The 22473-nt window shown below is 48.9% G+C and overlaps 1 protein-coding gene across 1 annotated transcript in view; it reads left to right on the forward strand.

Annotated features, from left to right (window-relative positions):
- The window catches only part of LOC126522793 (protein Wnt-5b-like), a 90443-nt gene that overhangs the window by 44013 nt on the left and 23957 nt on the right, over positions 1-22473 (forward strand). The window contains exon 3 of the mRNA XM_050171605.2: positions 7186-7445. Coding sequence (XP_050027562.1) covers positions 7186-7445 — 260 coding nt within the window. The remainder of the gene's footprint in view (positions 1-7185; positions 7446-22473) is intronic.

The following is a 22473-nucleotide window of genomic DNA, read 5'->3' on the forward strand; positions in this document are numbered from 1 at the left end:
CGCACGCAGCCGGGCTCGACAAACGATGGATGAGAAGCCGTCAAAGTTGTTTGCGCAGGCGCGCGCCATCGGCTTTCTTTGTGGCAGCGGCGACGGAACTGTTCGCCGTAGTCTCTCCTTGCCTGCCTGCGTTCCTACACCGAGACCGATGCTTGCATACATGAGTCGGTGGTCGCGAGGTTCGCGAACCTCCCGTCACTGGTTCGAAGCATGTGCGTGCGTGTGTGTGTGCGTGTTTGTGTACGCCCGCGCACTGCAAGAGATATGGACCCGAGGCGGCTATACTGTATGCAGGCCCGCGTCGCGTTCCTGCGACCACCGTATATACGCTGGCGAGCGAGAACAAACACCACGAGGGCGCTCGCTCACGGTTTTTTTGCATTATGAACGACGTGGTCTGGCCAAACCGCCCGGTTTGCGAGAGCGATGAGTTATTCTTGCGGCTCCGGCGATTAAGTGCCTCCGCGTTGTTGACACTGTCGTCGTGAATAGCTCAGTGAAGTCCGCGTAGACATGCGATAAGACCACGCAGAGATTCTTCTTCCGGGTTCGCCGCGGGATCGTGCAAACACGCGTCCGTGCACGATGTTGATATTCCTAGCGCCCGCGAGATTGACTTGTTTTGATATGATAATTTACCGGAAGTCGCGTCTCCATGTTGTGTTTAAGGTTGATTAAATGTGATAAATCATTTGGCCGTTTGTTCGTCGCATTCACTTTCACGACTTTATTGATGAATCAGTATGCACGCGAGAAAAACATTGGGTTCTGAAATACTTATTGATCCGCCATTGCATAAGACAATATACCATCAGGCGACATTATATACCATCAGGCGACATTAGAAACCAGATCTGATTATGAGGCACGCCGTAGTTGGGTACTTAGCAATAATTTCAACCACTTGAAATTCTTTACCGTTCACTCAATGCGCGGTAAACAAGCATTTTTGCATGATCGCACAACATAGTGCTTAGCAGCGCAACGGCCGCCCCCCCCCCCCCCTCCCCCTCGCCATCTTTTTTTTCCCGTGCAATATCAAGTTGTTCGCTGAACATCTTTAGAATGACAATGAAAACAGACAGAGAAGTGCTCTTTTGTCAACGATTGGCCTGCTCGGTATTGCGGAACGATGCCGATAGCCCCGTGTAGTATATAGCGGAGTAGTGAATGACCCTCGACACAGAGTGCTCTTCCCCCACTAACAAGGCACTTCTGTTGGGAAGTACTTGACTTGAGAGGGGTGGGCGCCCCTGCTCCAGAGCGCACGTCGTCCTCCGACGAGCACTCGCTAGAGAATGGCTTTACAAAAGCATCTCCCCCTCCCCCCTACTTTGGTTCTTTCCCAAATAACGAGTGGCCACACGACCGAGAACTTGCGTCGGCGTGCACGCGGGAACGTGACATATGTCCCTGCCGCAGCCTGTTTTGTTGGTCGCGGCGGAGAGCGATGTCCCCACTTTTCTTTATACTTTGAGCACGTGACCTGCCTCTGACCGTTGCCCCTCACTCTAGTTCTGCGGCTTTGTGAGGAAGACGACACACGTATTCTACAATTTTACGCTCGGAAACTAATAATTGCTATTTAAATAGCATCACCGGACTCTTCGTTCCGGAATTCTCTGGCAGATGCGCAAGGGCTGGCAAATATATTGATTTAAGGCAGTATGGCGAAGTCAAACGAGGCTAACTGCAGCAATTGTGCTTCATCATATAGCCATATTGGATCCCGCCATGCTCGTTGTAAAACGTTGTTGTAAGCTTATAGTTGCAGTCTTATTTGATGCATCCTTAAAGCGTCCGGATCCGACCTGTCGGAGATGTCACAGTATGGTTACCCAGAGGCTACATCATTCAGCTTGTCTGTATGCTCAGGACAAGATTTGAAGAACCAAGTTGGGCATTCAAAAAAGACAACCGCAGGTAAAGGCAACGGAGACGGAAATGGCGCTCTTTCCGTCTCCGTCGCATTTTCCTGTGGTTGTCGTTTTTGAATGCGCAACTTGGTTCTTCAAAGCAATGCACCAACTAGCCCAGCAAGAAGTTCTTCTCAACTATCAGGACAAGGTATAGCATCGGCTCAACAGCGCCAGCGTGAAGGTGGAGAGAGAGAGAGAAAAGGATGCACAGAAAGGCAGGGAGTTTAACCAGAGGCAGTTACGGTTGGCTATACCCTGCACGGGGGGAAGGGTGAAGGAGGGATAGAAAGAGAGCGTGAAGGTGAAATTTCGTTGGGATCCGAATGCGAAAGCACCCCCTGCGTTGGTACTTTATGGCGCGATGAAGAGCTTTTTTTTTTTTTTCTCACCGTGTATAACACATTATAAGCAGCTTCAAATTTGTTGCATCGCACTGATGTAGAGGTGCGATGGTTCAGGCTCGAAGTTTTACGAAAAAAGGCAAGCTTGGGATTTTCAAGACGAAGCTTCCTTTGCGAACCGTCGTCGACAGTCCTGACCGTGGCTGCTGGGTGCAGCTGCTGCCCTGCCGAATGGCTCCCGCTTAAAAAAGAAATTCAGCAGCGGGCCCGATGAACAGCGGGCCCGAGGCCCGAAAGAAGCGTCACGCGGAGCAGGAGCATCTTCGCTGTATACATACAATTATAATAATTAATTGAATTACGTACAGCCCCATAATTTAGTTAAAGTTTAATACTTCTGCCGCGACGTGATGTGCCGTGTGAGGCAATGGAAATGGTCAACCCTCTCAGAGATTGTGAACAATGACGCACAACAACGCCCCAAGCAAACACGTCTCCCTGTGGGTCCTGTGGACTATATGCCGACAAAGTGGTGCACGCAAGGTAGCGTTTAACATCAACTCACCACTCTCGTATTGGACTATAAACGCCGAAGAAATTACACATTCACCGCCAACATGGCCGCTAATGATCATCAATCAAAGCAAACAGCATACAAAGCTTCGCTTACATCGATTCCCACAGTGTGTGGGATCCCCAAACTCTTTTGAGCAGGGTGCATTTGCTGCCGCCTTGTTTCAGAATTTTCTACCTCCCCCTCCCCTCTCTCCATCGTAGGGTAGCAAACCGGATCTTCCGATCTGGTTAACCTTCCTGCCTTCCACCTTTCTACTCTCTCTGGCTAATGAATGCACATAACGTATTTTTAAACATGCTATTCATGTTTTTATTAAGCTTCCTGGATGGAGACTAGTTTCACCGTATTTCTTGCATCTTCAAGATAATTAAAAGCGTACTTCAACAGAAGATATCAAGGATTTTCCTTTCGTCAAATCGCGTTGTCAAGTTAACAGAAATGTGGACTCTACTCGAAATTTCTCTACGAGGATGTTAGGCATGAGAACATGAACTGTTTCATTCCAGCATACGTAGAAAGCACCCATTCAGCCGCATAAAATCATGTCTTGAAGCAATGGAAGAAGTAAGCCTGCTGCATGACGACATGCTGGCACCGAGAGCAAAGGCCGAGATAGTGCTACACCTTCTGCATCCATGTCATTTCACTAAAGAACATCGACGAAAGCATTCGAATTTGCAGCTGAAGTCTTATCGGCAGTGTCTTAAGATGTATGTGACATATTTAAGATCTTAATTTGAATATATTTTAAGCACGTTTTAAAGATCCTAAACACAAACATCTCAATCCTTGTGTTCGTCATGCGCTCTCATGGCATTTACACACAGCTTGAAAGGGACACACATTAACGGTATAAACCGGGGTCGAATTTGTAAGTGCTATTTTCCAGTGGCCCCGCCTTCCCAAATAATACGTTCGGCATCAGGATTGGCTGGAATTCGCTCTTATACGGTGGTGGTGGTAGTAGTGTATCAAGCGGGCAGGGTTAGCCTGGGATGCTTAGCCGACAATTGTTCCGCCTGAGCATCTCATATATTTATAGTCAAGGGTCTTGCACAAATATTCAGCGCAAAAAGCTTTCTGCGAATACGGGCCTCGACTCAGTGTCGTTCACGGCTGTCCCATCATTGGGGCGAAAAAAATATCCCCCATATGTAGTGAGTCAACACGGCCCGAAGGCTCTTACCGGTGAGCTAGAGACGGCGTGTCTCCTTATCTAACAGCAGCGGTCGCGATGACCGGTCCCGATAAGGGGCCGCGCCGGACGTATGGTTTACGTCGCTGCGACGGGCGCGAGCGTGATGATGGAGCGCTGCCGGTGGCCGCCACGGTCACCTACTCTTTCGCGCGCTCACACATGCCTGCACAGAGCCAACAGCGGCGCCCAGGCGCGTAATTGCCCGCACTTAATGGGTCTCTTCTCGCGAGCGACTCGCCTCATTAATTAGCTCGCCTTGTCTCGGGCGCCGACCATCGCACTCGATCGACTTCTGCGCGTATCTACTTCCTCGCACCGCGGCCGCGCGTGGATTCCTCGTGTCCGAGTTCAGAGCGTGCGAGCGCGCGTAAAGATATGCATGGTGCAGCTCGCTGTGTGTGTGCCCAGAATGCGTAATTACTCGGTCACCCGGACTGTATATATAAGAAGCCGAGTTCACTCGCCGCGGGAACGCACGACGGGGGCAGACGCAGACTACGCTGTAGAATGTATATATAGTTCGGTTTGTGCGAAACGTACAGGATGAGAAAGCTCCCATGGCGTGCCCTTCGGATACGGCACTGTGCTCACGGTTGAGTGGAAGGGTGTCTCTCCTTTCGCGGTGGTCAGCCAGTGGTCGAGCTAGGAATGTGTCTGGAGCCAACGTTCTTGACAAGAAAATTTGTCTTCGTCGGGGCAGGAATTGGGTCAAGTAAACAACAGTAAAGCAGTCGCAGCCCTGACGAAGATGTAGTCCGGAAAAGGTTGGCTCCATCGACATTCCGTGTTCGAGCACTGCGGATAACTACAAGCCTCCATATCTTTTGGGGCCCTGGACTAAGGGCCCCAGCCACATAAATCCTTTCACTTTATAAAGTTTCCTCTCTCTCTCTCTCTCTCTCTATCTCTCTCTCTCCAAAACTTCCTGTGAGATTTCGTCTTGTTGAGCTTCCCTTCGTGGCTGTTTTCTTGTAACACGAAGTATAATTGGCCATCCAAAAAAAGAAAAAGAAAGACAAAGGGTTCGCGCGATGGAGGCTTGAAGTTACGAAATGTGCCCGAACGAGGGAAGCCTCAGGGTGGAGCCGTCGTTCTGGCAAGGCGTCTTGTCTCCGTCCGCGGGCGAACGCGAGTGCTCCTGAGAAACGTTGACTCCAAGCTGAGGCTTGCATTGTTCGTCAGCTATTGGTGGAGGTGTTATTGGGAGGATTTCAAAACATAGGTAGGCTGAGTGAAATATGTGTACTTTACACGAAGCCGCCGAAATGGGCGTAGTTTTCTCTAGCTGGCAGACAAAAGGAGCACCTTGTGAACCGCTTGAAAAGTATTTCTGTGACTGTTTGTTTCACTCTGATCGGCAAAACCAAGGTGACCACATAAGAACTTGCGAGAGAGTTTTTAGCACAGTTTGTTCAACTATTGGAAGTTACCGTAAATTTAAGCGTCGTGACGGTGCCTTTAACGTAACTTTAACGTCTACGTTAAAGCTGAATATTGGTGGTGCATGGATGTTCTGGATGCCCGTACAAGGCATGCTTAGCCTACGTTTCCGAACATTTAGCAGAGCTTGTGTTCTTTACCTATTCGATCTGTACTGTGTTCTAACGCTTATTCCTTCTAAGATGGGAGGTGGCGGGTTCAAACACCCTGTAGTGTATATTGTGAACCGACTACCAGTGAAACCGTGATTGCGTGCACCTGTACTTGGCGTCTCATCGTGGAGCGCACAATTAGCCGCATAGCGAACTAGCCATGGATGTCATTAATTATTGTGGAGGCTGTTCGACGCGGCGTCACTTTAATTCCGGCTGCAGAGTCGAAACTCGGCAGAACAACGTTCGTAGTGTACTTTGTTCTACTTTAGTCTTTAGATTTGTCCTGTCCTTTCCTCTTTCCTCCCTTCCTTCCTATCTTCCATTTCTGTGTTGCTGTCACCTCCCTTCAGAAGAGTAGGCAGGCGTTGTGCCCCTTCCGGTGGCAGTTGCCAGCCTGCTCCTCGCTTTCCCTTTCCTGTTAACTGTGTATATGTGTTCAAAACAAATAATAATAATAATAATAATAATAATAATAATAATAATAATAATAATAATAATAATAATAATAATAATAATAATAATAACAACAATAATAATAATAACAATAATAATAATAATAACAATAATAATAATAATAACAATAATAATAATAATAATAATAATAATAACCTGTTAGCTCTTTGGTACGTTGCTCAATTTCTTCACTCCCTGAAGTGTCCCCAAACAAAACGCCAGCTTGTTTGATATGTCGACTGACTACGTAGCAAAGGCCTGCATATTATACCTTAACATCGTGCTTCAGTGGTTGGCTGCCCGCTGCGGCAGAGAGGGCAACTTCCACACTGACTGCTCCACTGGAATGGTGCAAGGCGGCTCACCGGAATCGGGGCCTCCTCTAAATCAGATGGGTCATACTGTTCGAGTGCCATGTCGCGGAGTTTTCAGTTTCAGCGTGCTCTCTGATGCGATGCGGAGCGGCAATAGTGGCCCATTCGTACATGACCGACCAGAGATGCGACTCTCAAATGCCGGTTGACACTGAGACGCGTGACCGTACGCAATCATACCGCATGCGGCTAAAAGTCGCTCGTTTGCTTCTTGTACCATCTGTAAGTGACGCGTTCACGACATTGCAATGCGTGCGATGGCTTGAATTTCGTTTTACGCATGCGTACGCGCGCGCATTGTGGCTTCAAGTGTCACTCTGAGTAAGAGCAAGAATATAGGGGAAAAACAGCGAAGTTAGGCAATGATAAAGTGTTACTACTAAATACACTTAAAGTTTACGTCGTAGTTCTGTTGAGTTACAACCTGTACGTGGACCTCGGAGGAGCGTAGTAATTGTGCTTGGCGTGCAACGAAGTCAATCTTTGCATTAAACCGAGACACCGTCCTCGGCTACAGAGTGTCTAGCAGAGGTGCAGAACAGGTGTCTATATATACCTGTTCCTGCATGTGTACTTGTGCTTGATGTGCGTGCGTTTTCGTGCGTCCCCACTGTCACCCGGTGTAGCGTGATAGCGCCACATGGCCTGGCAGGTCTCGTTCCTCCCTTTGTAATAATAGCATGCCCGCCGACTAACGGAAGCGTGTTCCTCGTCCCTCTTTCGTGCAGCAACATGGGTCTGCAAGGAATCGACGTGCTGCAGAACCCGCAGATGTACGTGCTCGGAGCGCATCTGCTGTGCGGCCAACTGCAGCTGGGTCTCTCCCGAGGCCAGACCAAGTTGTGCCACCTGTACGAGGACCACATGCCCCACGTGGGCCGTGGCGCACGGATGGGCATCGGCGAGTGCCAGCACCAGTTCAGGCACCGCCGGTGGAACTGCTCCACGGTCGCCGACACCAGCGTGTTCGGACCCGTGCTCAACATACGTGAGTTCTTTCTTTCTTTCTTCCATTTCTTTCTTCCTTTCTTTCTTTCTTTCTTTCTTTCTTTCTTTCTTTCTTTCTTTCTTTCTTTCTGTCCGTAAATCAAACAACCAAATAAGTATAAAATTATCTATAATTGAGCCAAGATCGTGCAAGAGAGAGAGAGAGAGGGATACAAGGAAGGCAGGGATGTTAACCAGTCAAGAGTCTGGTTGGCTACCCTACGCTCGGGGAAGGGAGAAGGGGAAGAAAGAGAAGGGGGAGAGAGAGAGGGTATAGAGACGTGCACAGACAGTCATTGAGTCAAAGGCGCTCGTGCAAACCAGACGTTCTCAGAAAGCACAAAAGTGCTTTCACTGCCTTCTGAGCCGATGATAAGAACGTGCAAAGTTCCAATAAAAGTACCACAAGTAACATTTCGAAGTAGACGGTAGACGTTGCCGGATATGACTACGTTTGCTTGCTTGACCTGGCCACATTGAGTGTTCTCCGCGTCCGCTTATAGTTGCATTTTCAGTTACCGGTGTTAGGATTGGGGGCTCAATCCCGCCATTCGTGACCAGTTGTCAAGATTGGAGTCGGGCATGAATTAGAAGGTAGCTGGCCCATGCCGTCGTCCAACTTATCCACGCTGAGGACGTTGATGAGGGAAGGACTGCTTCTCATCGAGAACGAGGAATATGGGTTTATTTACAGTATCTACATGCAGTTCATCAGTCTAGCATGACTGCGAGAAAAAAGTACATCAGTCTAACATGGCTGCTTGAGAAGGGTGCCCTGAGCATCCGCACAACAGCGGTTTATAAACACTCGGTCCCCGCTCGATCCCAAGGTGACGGAAACGCTCGTCCAGTCATCGTAAACAAGTCGCCTCTCTGCGGGACGGTTTACACACACACACTCACACACACACTTCCTTGCGCGAGGTTCACGGTACGGAGCCGACGTCAGACGGACTTCGTAGAACTCGGGGCTTGTGTCAGGAAAGGTGCCTTTTATTCCCCGAGCTGACCCCCGCAGCGCGGCCGGGTGCCCATTGTCTTGCGTCTTGGACGGCGAGTGGGAAGGGGCCTTCGTTGACGTTCCCGCGGCAACTCCCCGCTCATAGCAGAACAGGCCGGCGTTGGTGGGTTCGGTAACAATAGTTGGTCCGCCGAACGCATTCAGTCACAACGGCGACGAGGCTAGAGCGTAACGGTGGCGTTCCAAGAAAGTTGGCGTCGCTGTCGCAACTGGCTGGCAAAACTTGCACCTCAGCTGGGACGTTCTTAACACCGGGTGGCCACGGCCTTGCCACTCACTTTCCCTTGCATTAAGAGCGGGACCGTCTGAGTTTCACCCATTAATAGAGTGTTTTAGTTGAGCGTGTTTACGCTCCGCTAAGCAGTTAAGCGGAGCGGAAGCGCGAATGCGCATGCGCCGTCCGCTTAGCCGTCAGCGGGATAGCGGAGCGAGGAACACGGTCCGCTTAGAACCTGCCTGAGCGGAGCGTGCCGCGCAGCACTTTGGCTACCGTTGGCGTCAGAACGGATTGGATTGGATGCAGAAAGCAAGCGCGCTGGCTAACACGTGGCGTTCCCCAAGACGGCGCTTTATTTTCCATTGGATAAAATGGACCGGTAACGCATTACAAGCGCACGTCTAGATACTTCATGGAGAAATAAGTTATATATATACATATATACGTTTTACTGTATAAGAGTGATCATGAAGTGTTTTTATTTTCTTTCATTACCCTGCATTTAGCCAGGGGACGCTGCGACTTCGAAAGGTCCGCTCCGCTACGCTAAACGTATAACTAAAACGTGAAAATCGCCCGCCGCTCCGCTGTGGCTTAGCGGGGCAGCTCGGAGCGGAGCGTACCGTAAAGACGCTCAACTAAAACACTCTAATGCCTCCTGGCAGCTACAGCGATTCGAGATGTGTTATACTGCACTCCCTTCAGCGCCGGCGCACTTTCGTCCATCTAGTAACTCTTCGAAGAACTCCAAACGCGGCTGGATAGCCAGCTATACATGCAAAATGCTTCGCATAATACCGATGCGCACACATTGCATGGGATCCGCAACATTTTTCTTTTTTTGAACGGTGTTCATTTGATTGCAATTTGTTTAAGAGGTAAAAATGTAAATGGTTTATCTATTACTCAAAGAAAATTAAGGATACTACAGCTAATATTCCGACCTGAAGTTCCAGCAAAAAGGCCGCATAAATCCGTTTGGCGCCCAATTTGACGAGCACTCACGTCCTCGGCTGTCTGAAATGTATGCCCAAAGCATTTTTCCAAAAGAAAGAAAGGGACACCTTTGTATCTCGCGTTTAAAACGCACATCGTTATGGCGAAGTGCTGCCTATACACCAGCTGATGTACTGGAGGAAACGATCGCAGCCTTCACTCTGCAAATTTTTTCCCCGCAAGTCATGCAGAAAGATGAAATCAAGAGGACAAGGTCCGCGCGAGTGAAAGTGCGCGACCTGCACGAGCAGAATAATGCGCAATGAAGGCGCTGTAGCTTTCGCGCTTTGACCAATATGTGTATATATATATATATATATATATATATATATATATATATATATATATATATATATATATATATATATATATATAATATGTATAGAGTTTCGACAGACTGCATGCGTGATAGCTCTAGCACAAACAGCCTTAACGATTTTCTTGTTTCATTATTTTCCTTTTTAATTTACTCTAATCTTTTCTAGCCATTCCTCATTCCCCCAGTACGGGGCACCCAACTGGAGATATTCTCCAGTCAACCTCGCCATGTTTTCCTTTCTCTCTTCTTACTCACACTCTCCTGTCCTGTATGTCGCTGCACCCTAAAAACGATCCCTATAGCCTGCCGGTTCGCTGTTCCCCCGAAACGCCGGAGGGCAAAGGCCGCATGCCGTACGACACTTCGCCTCCTTGGAGTTCGCGCACAGCCAACAGCACAGCACGCCGTGGGCGATTAGCGTGAAACGCTCGACTGCAGCAGCCAACTGGAGGGACCGCGAAGCGCACAGTGTAATGGGCTCTCTCCTATTCAGCGATTTGCAATAGCGTAAAGCTAAACGAAAGAAAGAAAGAAAGAAAGAAGGAAAGAGAAAAGATGGTACGGCAGCAGACCGGTGTGGCTGGGAAACCCACTGGTCGAGCCGCTGACGTGGTCAGCGCTATTACCTGCCTGCCAGACCGGAAGGTGGCAGCGTCGGCCATTACAGTGGATCACGCGCATTAAACAGACACCCCCACCCGTTCTAACACGTTCCTTTTTTTTTTTTTTCGCGCCCACAAGCTCGAGTGCCGAGCTTACCCGCAGTGCGACTAACCGCGAGGGAGGAGCTATACTGTACGTAGGTAGGTGCGCGTTGCGTGGTGGCGTGCGTAGCTCGTTGCGGCCGACAGATGGCGGGGCGAACGAAATGCGCGGTTTATGCGGTTCACGCAACGTGCGTTCGCGCGCGTGCATTCACGACGAGATCAGCGCGGTTGCCGAGCGCGTTGGCACGCTGGTTCACATCAGGGGTCGTTAATTATGCACGCATTAACGAAAGGGAGGGGGGGTAGGGAGGTGCTTAACACTCCCCTGTCTCGTACTGCTCAAGCTGTCGATGGATGGTTGCGAAACGGTGGGGATTGCGGTTGCACCGCTGACATTCTCTCGAATGATCGAACAATGAGCGATGTACGGCGGGAGGAGCGGCGCGGTTGTGGTCGTGCCTCTTAGCATGGAAAGCTTGAGTAGAAATCTCGCCGCACCTTTGCAAACGCTGATGAAGCGTAATTTTTTTTTCGTTCGCCTGAGCGATATTGCGAGCTTGCATGAGCCGTGAGACTATGATCCTTTCTCAACGAGACGAGAGAAAAAAAAAAAAAAAAAACGCTTCTTCAGCCGTTGGTTTCCTTCTTACCTATGCCTATCACGGCAAAGAAAGAAAACAGAAACTGTGAATCTAAAAAAACATCGCGTCATGTGATAAGCAGACATTTGCGGTGAAAGGTTTTGAACTGCAGTCTAGAAATATATGAACCATGGCGAGTCGCCTGCAATCAGGAAACCGTCCGTTTCCTAGCGGCAGCCGTTCTCGTGGCGTCAGTCGCACTTGTCATCCTCATATCTTTATCATTAGCATTTTTCACGGCGACATCAATTAAGTGCTCCAAACAGTTGCTTCTTTCCGTCCTCTGTTCGTTCATTCCGTCACACTGACGATCGACGTCTACTGTCGTCATCGAAGTGATGGCATAAGCGCTGTCTCTGCGTATCTATTTCTTTCTACGTCCTCGTTCTGTCGCGCTTATACACTCTATCACGGATTCTAACCAACTAGCCCGCCAACGTGTTTTACCGAAGTGATCGTGTCGTCAGGTCACCTTTTCATAATCAGCTTCACGTGACGTCGCCATGGGGCGAAAAAGGAATATTTTTTTTTCTGCCAAAGCCACTACATTGCCTGCACTGCAGACAATGCAAGGCCCAGCAAATCACCCTACGTCGAACGACGTCTTGACGAACGCAGTGGTTCCAATCAGCGTGCATTGACACAGCCAGCACTCAACTGCTGTTTCAGTAAAAGTTCCCAGGCTAGCCCAAGTGCGAATGCGTCGTGATGCTGGGTATATTAGCAAATGGGGCCTGTCATTGGTAAAGAGCGCTCATATTGAAAAAAGCCTCTTGAGCCCGGCCATAGATGAATGGAAACGAAAATGTGAAAGAACTGTCCGCGCTGCCAGGCGACTCACGGCGATCACAGTCTTTCACTCAACTCCCACGGCAGAAAGAGGAGCCGACAGATTGGCTGATTAACTCCCTCAAAGGAACAAAATGGGGTGACGATGGACGCCAGTGGACGACTACGGAATGGTTTTGACCGCTCGGGACTCTTTAACATGCACCCGATGCTGGGTATACGAACGTTCTATGCGTGACTTCGCCGTAGGAATGCGTCCGCCACATCGGGGAGTCGAACACACGACCTAACGCTCAGCATCGAAATGCATAGCCAGTGAGTCACCGCGGCGGGTGAAAAACCCAGTGCCATTCCACTCTGTGAAGAAGGACAACCAGCGAAGCTGTGTACGTGGGCCCCTTAATGGGCGAACTGCACCTGCACCGCGGGTCGGCCCGGCATTGCACATCTTCGGGATCGGCACACGTATGGGGAGTTTTGTGTCTACACACGGACACGATCCTGGGGGAACGAGCAGTGAATTATAACTTCACTGTAGTTCACTGTGAAATAGGTTACATATTTGTGTTTCTTAATCAATCGTTCTTAATGAATTAATTAATTAATGACGCCGACGAACGCGAGAGCAATGGTGCGATCGCGCGGTAGCGCCGAGGGGCGCCAACGAACAAGCTGTGAGACAACGCTGGAGCCAACCGTGATGATGATAGTTTGTGCTAACACCCGGACACGATCCTTGGGAAAGTAGCCCCCAACAGCTTCGCTGTAAAAAAATGTGCAGAAACTGATGTAAGCGAATGGCCCGGACGAACGCACTAGTGAGTGAGCGAGTGAACGAAAGAGTGAACAAGAGAGCAAGAGAGCAAGAGAAGCAGCTAGAGAGAGAGAGAGAGAGAGAGAGAGAGAGAGAGTAAAAGAGAGTGAACGAATCTTTTCCTTTCCGAGACCGACCACCGACGTACCTACCTACGACCTACCACGAAAACGCCTGGAAGAGCCAAACAATCGCCCTATATGCCTGCTATAGATATATTCTGTTGTAGAAATTCTATAGTTTCGTTCACTATGTACCTCCCCCCCCCCCTCATCCTGCTTGGTCTTCGGATTGCAGTATGTGCTAAATAAATAAAACTAAATAAATATTCAACAGCAGCTGTGCCAACTCAAGGTTTTGTAGCGCCACAGACAGGCGAGCAAGCCACTTGCAGGACGACACGGCTGCTCTCGATCGAGCGAGAAGGAAGCTCGCGCAAATTAGAGGCGATTAACGTCGGCGCGCGAAAGTAGCAAACAAACAAAAAGTATGAGACCCAGAAACGTAACAAGTCTGGCTGGCGACGCCTGGCCGTGTCGCAACAAATAATTCTCCTCCCTCTTCGCGCGCTTACTCGCAAACTAAGTTCCCGGAGTTTCCATCGGCCGGAGCTGCCGCCTCGCCCCTGAAACCTATTTGATTACCTCTACGCGAGCTCAGGAGCGAGCATTAAGAAAAATATGACTGCGTAGGAACAAGACAGAACGACGAAGCAAAGAGAGGGGGGAGGGGTGCCTCGTCCTTAAACGAACTGCCCTATGCCCGCATGCGCGTCGGCCGTTAAATACGCGCGCATATCACGGTAAAAGCGTGCAGCGTTGCGGGAGCTGGTGGGACCCATGTGTCGTCGATATATGTACGTAGCCACGGTAGAGCCAGTTTGGAACCTACGTGAAGCCGATCGGAGGTTGCCGAGTCTCTCCAGGCTGTTCGCGTGTTTTTGGTGCGAATGACGACGTGTATCGCAGGCTGACAGCATGACACAAACTGGCATTCAGTCATGCTCATCATCGAGAAAACGCCCACAGATGCGCATATATACGCGCATACCTTGGCGACCGTGCGTAACCATTTAGAATTATGCGCCCACCCCGCTCCAGTCACATTCTCCCTTGCAGTTTCTCTTTCTGCCAGGTACAAATATTGATTGTACACCACTTTTGTTCTACACGAGGTTTTGTTGCGTCAGATCTACGTTACGCTACCCGGACCCGACCTTGTGTAGCGAACAACCATGCTTCCTGTTCGGCGGTCGCGCGAGGCTACACAGCGTCGCCAGCACTGCACACTTTTATCGAGGCATAGCAGAACCTCTGGCGCCTGGTATGCGGGGATACCAATGGCGTTTTAGCTTCGTGACGATTTGACTAATTACCGGCCGGAGCGCAGCAAACCGGTTTCCGAGCTATAGCTTCTCTGCGTGGCGGCGGAGCGCGGCGGCGATGCCACGCCCGCATCTCGCGCCTAGAGGACTGAGCCGCTCTTATTGAAACAATCCCATCAAAATTCTTCTCGGAACGAATTCATCACCGACCTCTGCCGGTGGCGCCGTGGTGGAGAAAAAACAAAAACGAAAAACATTCCGGCTGCTGCTGGCTTCCTCCAAATTGATTAGGCGGAGCCTGAGACGCCTTCCTCGACTTGTTTTACGGCGCGTCTTTTTTTATTTTTTTTTCGCTGTTGCGCAGCGCAACCAGGGGCAGAGTTACCCGCTTTACGATTGATGGGTTACTTGAACCTCGGCAATGTCGAACATTGTGGCCACACTGTTACTGGTTTCTTACATGTGTGTCTCACGTCAGCAAGAACCTATAAGCGACGCCAGTTCAAAGCGCGTGGCTAACCGCCTAGCAAGCCCTCTCTGATTCGTACAATGTGCCACTCCGTTCGTGTCGCTGATTCGATTGTGTGAGTTTCGAAAGAAATTTAAATGAGAGCCCTTAAACAACTTTTTTTTTTATTAAGAAAACGTTACTAAGTGACTCTGGCAAAACTATTTGACGTTTGTAGAGATAAGATTGCCTTGGCATAGACAGACAGACAGACAGACAGACAGACAGACAGACAGACAGACAGACAGAGAGAGAGAGAGAGAGATGATAAGTAAAATGCAGGGAGGTTAACCAGGACTAACACTGGTTGGCTACTTTACACTGGGGGAAAGGGAAAAGAGGAGGGAAACATTAAGAGAAGAAGAGAAAGTCCACTGTAAATACCGCCGACGAGGTAACAGTTTACCGCTCTCTATCACTGACGGTCACTCATTCCGGATCACAGACGGTCACTCAATCCGCTAGCTTTCAAAAATCACAACAGCGCTTTTGCGGCGTTTTATAACTCTGCCATATAAAATTCTCAAGCATGCACAGCATGCCGATAGGTCTGGTAGAGTTTTTGTACCGCCTTATAAAGCATTCCCCCATTTCTCTCACTTGTAGATTGTAACCAGGATATGTGTGAATTATCCCCTTCCTTCCCCCTTCCTGAAGCATGGAACCTATGAAGAGCTTCAATGTAAGCTTATATGCCCGATGCGAAACGCATGTTTTGGTTCTATGAAGAGAACGACAACGAAGACAATCAGCAGTGTGGCGAAGACGACGGCGCAGGCTTTCTAGGCTAAGCTATCCACCATGCCGGCGGCTGCTCGATACTTTGTAAATAGCTTGCAAATACATTTTCTTCCGTCTATCTACGTGTGACAGTATAGATAGCCTTAAACACTGAACCCAAAGAAGTTATACCGGATGTATTCGATGGAAGCTATGTCATATCTCGGGAACTGTGGCCATGAACTGCTTTCAATATGAACAGTGCATAGAGATAGAGAGGGAATGAAAGAAAAAAGAAAGAAGGACAAATATGTATGTATACATAAAAGAAAACAAAAGTTGCCAAGGCCGTGTGTCACGATACCGCCCCTTGTCTTTGGTGTACAACAGCTACACGTGTACGAAGGTCCCTCGCGATGCTCGCGTGCTCCGTCCTAACATCCGTCCCGGCGTGGAATATTCTCACGTCGTGTGCGGATCGTGGCGTGGCCGCTGCTGCGGCTGTCGTTTGCGGAATGTGGACGTGAGCCAGGCCGTGTCGTGTCCGACGCGAAGCGGCGACCGAGGCAACCAACAACGCCATGTTATACTACAGACTCGTTGGCCGTCGAAGTCCGCCGCCACCTCCAGTTCCTCCCCTCTTCATTGGAGGCTTCGTGATCGATACGGTCCGGTGCCCACAGCGAGGCTGGACCGCTCACGCCTTCGAGGCGCCGCCGCGGCAGGCGCGGGACACGGCGCTTAATCACGGTGGCCCGACGCATGCGCATGCCCTCCCCCCCTCCCCTCCCCCCCCCCCCCTCTTGCATTTACACCGCAGCGCCTGCGTCTCTGTCTAGGCACTGTTCGACCCCGAACACCCACCTCCCAATCAGTGGCCAGCCTATACTCCTCTGCCCCGTCTGTTAAATGCCGGCTGAAGGAAGAAAGAAAGCGAGAAATAAAGAATCGAAGATCACGCAGAAAGAAAGAAAGAAAGAAAGAAAGAAGAAGAAGAAAAGAAAGAAAGAACGAAAGACTGGGTTGTCGCGCTGGGACAAACCCGGTCGGGGGTCTTGTGCGGACGATATTATTCTCCGATAAGGGTGTCAATTCGGGCAACTTGGTTACGGTCGTGTTGAATTGGCCTTTAGCGCCAAGTGACAACAGGACAAGAACGGAAATTTTGGAGCACATGCGAAGCGGTTTAGGTGTCTTAATTCCTTTCCTTGTGTCCGTGTCTGTTGGTGTTGACCACATATTACGGAGGTATATTCTCGGTGTGCTATGTATGTGCCCGGGCTAACGTTGCTCCGAAGGCTAAAGCTGGGCTAATTCCTGCGTCGACGATATCCGAAAGGCGGTATCTGACGGTATCTGACGGTATCTCAAAAACGGTAAATCCGACGTAAATTATAGGGTCATCAGAAATGGAGCGATCGAACGCGCGCGTTACGCTGAGTAGATATCACAAACGAAGAAAGAAGAAAAAAGTAAGAAAATGCCTAAAGCGGACCACTCGAGTAAGCATATGTGTTGATAGGAGATAAATGCGCTATTGTGACTGTAACAGTGCGCATTATTCAGTATTATTCAGACTGGCGCATTCAAGGACTTGCGTTTGTCAGATCCGATGGCTTAATCGCCAAGGGCGCCGTTGAGGTTTTGCATTTACTCTGGCGAAGGCAACGCGGGATAGTAAAGTTCCTTAGCGGACCGCTAAGGACACCCACGTTGAAGCTTAGTGCATATCAGTGATCCCACGCCTGAAGATTACGGGCGAGACCTGACTAGGTGAACAGAGGCTGTGTTGCTATGAAGTGCCTGCATGTAATCAAGGGGAGGCGGCGTTATTTAGCGGATAAGCCATTAGCGAAGATTCCATAACGCGAATACGCGAAGTCAAACGTTAGAGGTGCTAAAGAGTAACGCTTAATCACTTTACACTGGTTAATTACGCTTTCATAACTATTTTCATTTATTTGCCAGAAAATGGTTGGTTATTACGCATTCAGATCGGAAAGTGAGCGACCTGGTAGGCGTTTATATTAATGTTTACACAGCACTCGCACTTGGACGAAGGACTTTACCCTTTAACTGGCAAGATAGGAGTAAGAAAGACCTTACCTAGAATGTTTTTATTGCTTTATTTCTTCTTGATGTTGTTCAAATACATGCCAAATGAAATATGAAAGGGTTTCTATGAAGACTAAGTGAAATACAGCGGGTCAAAAACATTGTTGACTAGTTGGTTAGAGCGAAATTTATGGTCCAAAACTTGTGTTTGGTACCCGCTTTGACAAAGTAAATGTGTTGCTCTCGGAATGCACCTCAATGGATAAAAAGAAAGAATATCTTTCTTAAAGGAAAACAAAACTCCCATTAGCGATAATATGACCACCATGTCCACTATAAGAGAATACCGACGTGGTCATCGATTTTTTCACCGGAACATCTGCTGCTGCCCACAGTCGCCATTTTTTTTACTACCACTGTTGAGCAGGCACATAAATTAAGGTAAATTGAAAGGAACAGACTAATATTTGGCTGTGTATAGTGCTTGCAGATGCATTTTTTAAGGTCAACAATATCGTTGAGCTGCTACTTAAAGGGTTAAGGAAAGTATATTGGATATGCACCGACTATCAACTGATTTTTATTCGGCAACGCACAATGAAAGAAAACGAACAGCACTTAGTTAAAACACGTCACAATAAAATTCGCGAAAGATTTGCAAACTTTAAAGCGTACTATCAAAAGTCATGCGTACCATGCCCTCTATCTCAGGCTGCCGCCACGTGCTGAACAAATATTCAAATTCTTTATTCCAGAGCCGTATTGATGTCTGACTCACTTAACGTTACCCTTCCCCCCCCCCCCCCATTTCTTTCTTTTCTGATATGAAAGGCTTCAGTTATTTCGCGCCCATGCTGCACTCTCGCCTCGATAGGGCAATTGTGTATCTGAAAGGGCGAGCGAACAAAAAAAAAAAATACATTTCCGGCAGTGAACCGCTACGTGAGACAACTTGTTTTCTGCTAGCCGAGCGCTTACGCTCGTTCATTCTTTTCACTTTGGCTTATGTATCTTTTTCCCGCGAGATAACGAAACCTGGTCCACGGTGCCAACTTCGTAGTCGACAAAATTAATGCACGTGCCTTTTGCCGCACCCATCTCGGGAACCTTTTCGCAGGTTGCCTTGTTTTTCGCTCACCTTGGCGCACATTGCAGCCAACTTGTTGGGCGAAAAGAAGACATCTACTCCGTAGTGCTTCGCAAAGTTCTTTTTTAAACCTCGCCGTTGCCTGCGTGCATAAGGAATAACGGCGCACCTTTTTAGCCTGCGATTGCTTTGTCCTCTCCTGTCGGCTGTTCCTTCGCCTTTGCGGACTTCATGTTACTTTTTCCTTTTTGCAGGCTTTAGAGATAGTGCAGTGAGGGAAGCCTGTTCGCTTAAGCTATTCACTTGTCCCCCGAAACACAAGAGAGAGAGAGAGAACCATATCTTGATGATCTGAGAATCAGCATAGAAGCCGATGGGGCTTCGACGGCGATTTCTGTGTCCTTATCTTTACTTATTTGCGATTACCCTTGTCATTTTCTTTGGTATATTTCTTAGTGGTATAGATAAACAAACACTTCCAATAATGTGACTGCAAAGAAAAACAAGGAAAGAAAGGTAATCAACCTGAAGGCATGACACAAGCAGACTTCTTCCCACAACGCTGGTTAATGTGGGGAAGCCACCTTTAGACATGTCGGGCTCGTACTAGCGGACACCGCTGAATTAACATTGTAGGAGTTTATAGGCTTCGTCTAACGAAATATGAACTATAAATGAACGATCTTATTGACACAGATATGCTTATATAACAAAAAGAAAAATATATACAACGAACGGATAGTAGAATTCACGAGAAATGTCGGGGGCAGAGTTTTGACCCCGCCATATTCCCTTCGAATTTTTAGGAAAATTCTTCTGCTGATAACGTATACCAGCTAAATCGACAGCAGAGAGATATTTTACATTCATAGATCGATCGAAAAGGTTGGATATCGTGGGATATCGGTTAAAGTGTGGGATATCGGTTTACACCAAGAAAGCGGAAATGTGTTGGAGAGAGCGTTAATTGTGGTCCGCAATGTTGGTTAGCTAATTAATGAATTCAATAATTTTCTCTGAAGACTGAAGCATTGCAAAGAGAGGTGTGGTTCTACCACACTAACAAAGAGCAAATTGAGCAGCAGTGTCAAACGCAAAAATCAGGAGAGAAGCACAGACAGGAGCAATTGCCTTACACAGTAATATCGGTAACAGCCATCTAGAAAGTGAATCGATGATTATATTATTGTTTAACTCTTGAACGATAACAACGGTACATTGATGCACACCAGAAATGGGTTGAATGAAAGTGTCAGGCGACATCCTCCATCATATCCGCAAAGGACCGGTCGACAGTGGTCCAAGAATGCGAGTACGTTGACGACGTTATCTACTGCTTATCGACTAGGCTCAAAACAACAACGTTTCATCATGCGTGCGACGCCGCGACGACGCACACTATCAAAAAAAAAGGTCCCCCACTCCCATTGCGCAAGTTCCCGAGATCCAGCCCCTATATCGACATTCAGCTTCATACCAATATTTCGTGCGACCCAACTCCGCGGTCAAACATTCACGTGTCACAACAGACCGCGCGCGTGGTCGTGTCATCGGGGTTTATATACTGCGTATACGTACAAAGCATACGCTCACGACGCTCGCGCTAGTCGATGTCTCGCGCGCGCATGCACGTTTGTACGCATGGCGCTTAGAGCAAGGCCGAGCTGCTGCCGCCGGTGTATATACAGCAGCTGCCGCGAAGGGTGCAGCCTCAACAACGGAGCGGGTTCCTCCTTCAAGCTCAGCAAAGGGATTAAGGCGGTTTACGCCGGGCTCGAGACGGGTGCACCGCGGGACGTCGAAGCATTCACTTTTCGCGATGCCGCGCATTCGCTAATAGAATAACGATAATAACAATAAAAAAAAAGAAAACGGATCGAGAAAACAGAATACGGGCGGCATGCATGGTTGACTTCCCCGCTCTATCGCCCGGCCACGAGCTTCTCGCGCGTATAATCCGACGTCACGAACGGTTGGCCACGCCGGTTTGCTTCCAAGGGCACGCCGTCGCCGCTGCATCACTCGATCGGGTCAGCCCTTCTCCACCTGGACGGCACGCATCCGTGCGGCGCGGGCATCACGACGATGTGCATCGGCTGTCCCTTTCGATTGGAGGGAAGGAGCGCGCAGAGGTGCACCCGGGAGGGGGGGCTCCCTCTTGGGTCCTTTTAGACGGCGGCCCCTGACGTTTTGTGAGCAGCGTGGCCGCCGCAGCCGCCCCGCCAGCCGGAACCGCGTGGCGCGTTACGGAGGCCTGACCGATCGTCCCATCGGCGATCTGTGCGCACCCTGGATGCCTGAATGATCTACGGAGGAGTAGGCTTCTCTGCATTGCGTATTTGGTCATCGTTTGGTTCAAATGAAAGTGAATTTTGCTAGCCGCACATGCCGGGGCCCGTCTCTTGCGTATGATCTCGATTAACGTTTTATAAGGTTTTTCAACGTTATAAGACAAGCAAAGTGTACTCGTGTACGCGCAGATTGCTAAAATGACTACACTTCCATTAGTTTAGGAAAGACTGCTTCGCAGAAAAGCTAGCTTTACAATTATGAGAAAAGTGATTCTGATATGTTAGGCGCGTTGATATATACCATTACTCCATCTATCTTGCCTTCGTATTGCAATGCCCGGTGGTCGAATCAGTCATACGAATAATTATTAAGGCTCAGCGGTCATGCTGTTCGGACGTTGAGCACTTGTCGTGGGTTCTATTTCCGTTATTGGTGGCTGTATTTCGTTGGGAACGCTTTCCAAAAGCACATACACCGACTTAGGTGCATACACAGAGCATGCACAGATTTAGATCTACGTTAAATATCCAGAGGTGGTCAAAATTAATCCACACTACGGCGTAATCAACGCGGGCGTTTGCTAGCTACGGTCCATACTGATATCTTCATATAAGATGCTGGTATTCCCTGAATTGAATAAACAGTAGTGTGTCACTTACACGCATGGGCGTTAAATGCATTCACCAACTCATAGTCATTCTTGATTGGAATGACCAGTACCGCGGAATGCAGTGCCTGTAATGGGGAAGGAATTGAGAACTTCTTTTAAAATTAAAATAAATTATGGTGTTGTGCATGGCAAAATAACGATCTGATTATAAGGCATGCCGCAGTGGGGAACTCCGGAAATTTGACCCACCTGGGGTTCTTTAATGTGCAGCTAAACCTAAGCACACGAGTGTTTTCACATTTCACCACGAACTTCTATTGTGCGTGGGTCCAATGTTAAGTGCATAGATATGAAAAAGAAAAAAAATATATATTACCGACGATTACAGTCCTACCTAACGCGAAATTTGAGCGCAGCTCTATACGTGTTTTCATTTCGCAATATATTGGCTGGCGTGGACAATCTGTCTCGTACGGCACGTTGCAAATGGAGCGAAATTTGGCGCGACTGCCTCGCTAATCGGGAGATGACGAGAGGCAGAGTGTGGGTGATGCGTGGGCGCGATTCACAGCAGCCGCCGCGGACAGACCTCCGCTCATGCAGCGCGTTGTTTCTATACAGACGACGCGCGCTACACTGGCGCCATCTCGTAGCCATTGTCGCCGCAAAGCCCGTCTTACGCGGCACTAAGCTTTTCGCCAAAGCTTCCTCCTCCGTGTTCCTACTCGCGCTCTCTTCGTTATCGTCGTCTTTCACCTCCCGCTGCTATCCGCGTTCGCTTTCATCCTGGGTTGTGCTCGGTCGCTCGGTTACGACGGACATCGCCGACGCCGACGCTCGCCGCAGGATGGATGGGTTGGATGAAAACTTTAATTGAGCGATTGTAAGGAACGGGCGTCTATGAGCTGTGCTCTACATATGAAAGACCT

Source organism: Dermacentor andersoni, chromosome 6, assembly GCF_023375885.2.
Source record: "Dermacentor andersoni chromosome 6, qqDerAnde1_hic_scaffold, whole genome shotgun sequence".
Lineage (NCBI taxonomy): Eukaryota > Metazoa > Arthropoda > Arachnida > Ixodida > Ixodidae > Dermacentor > Dermacentor andersoni.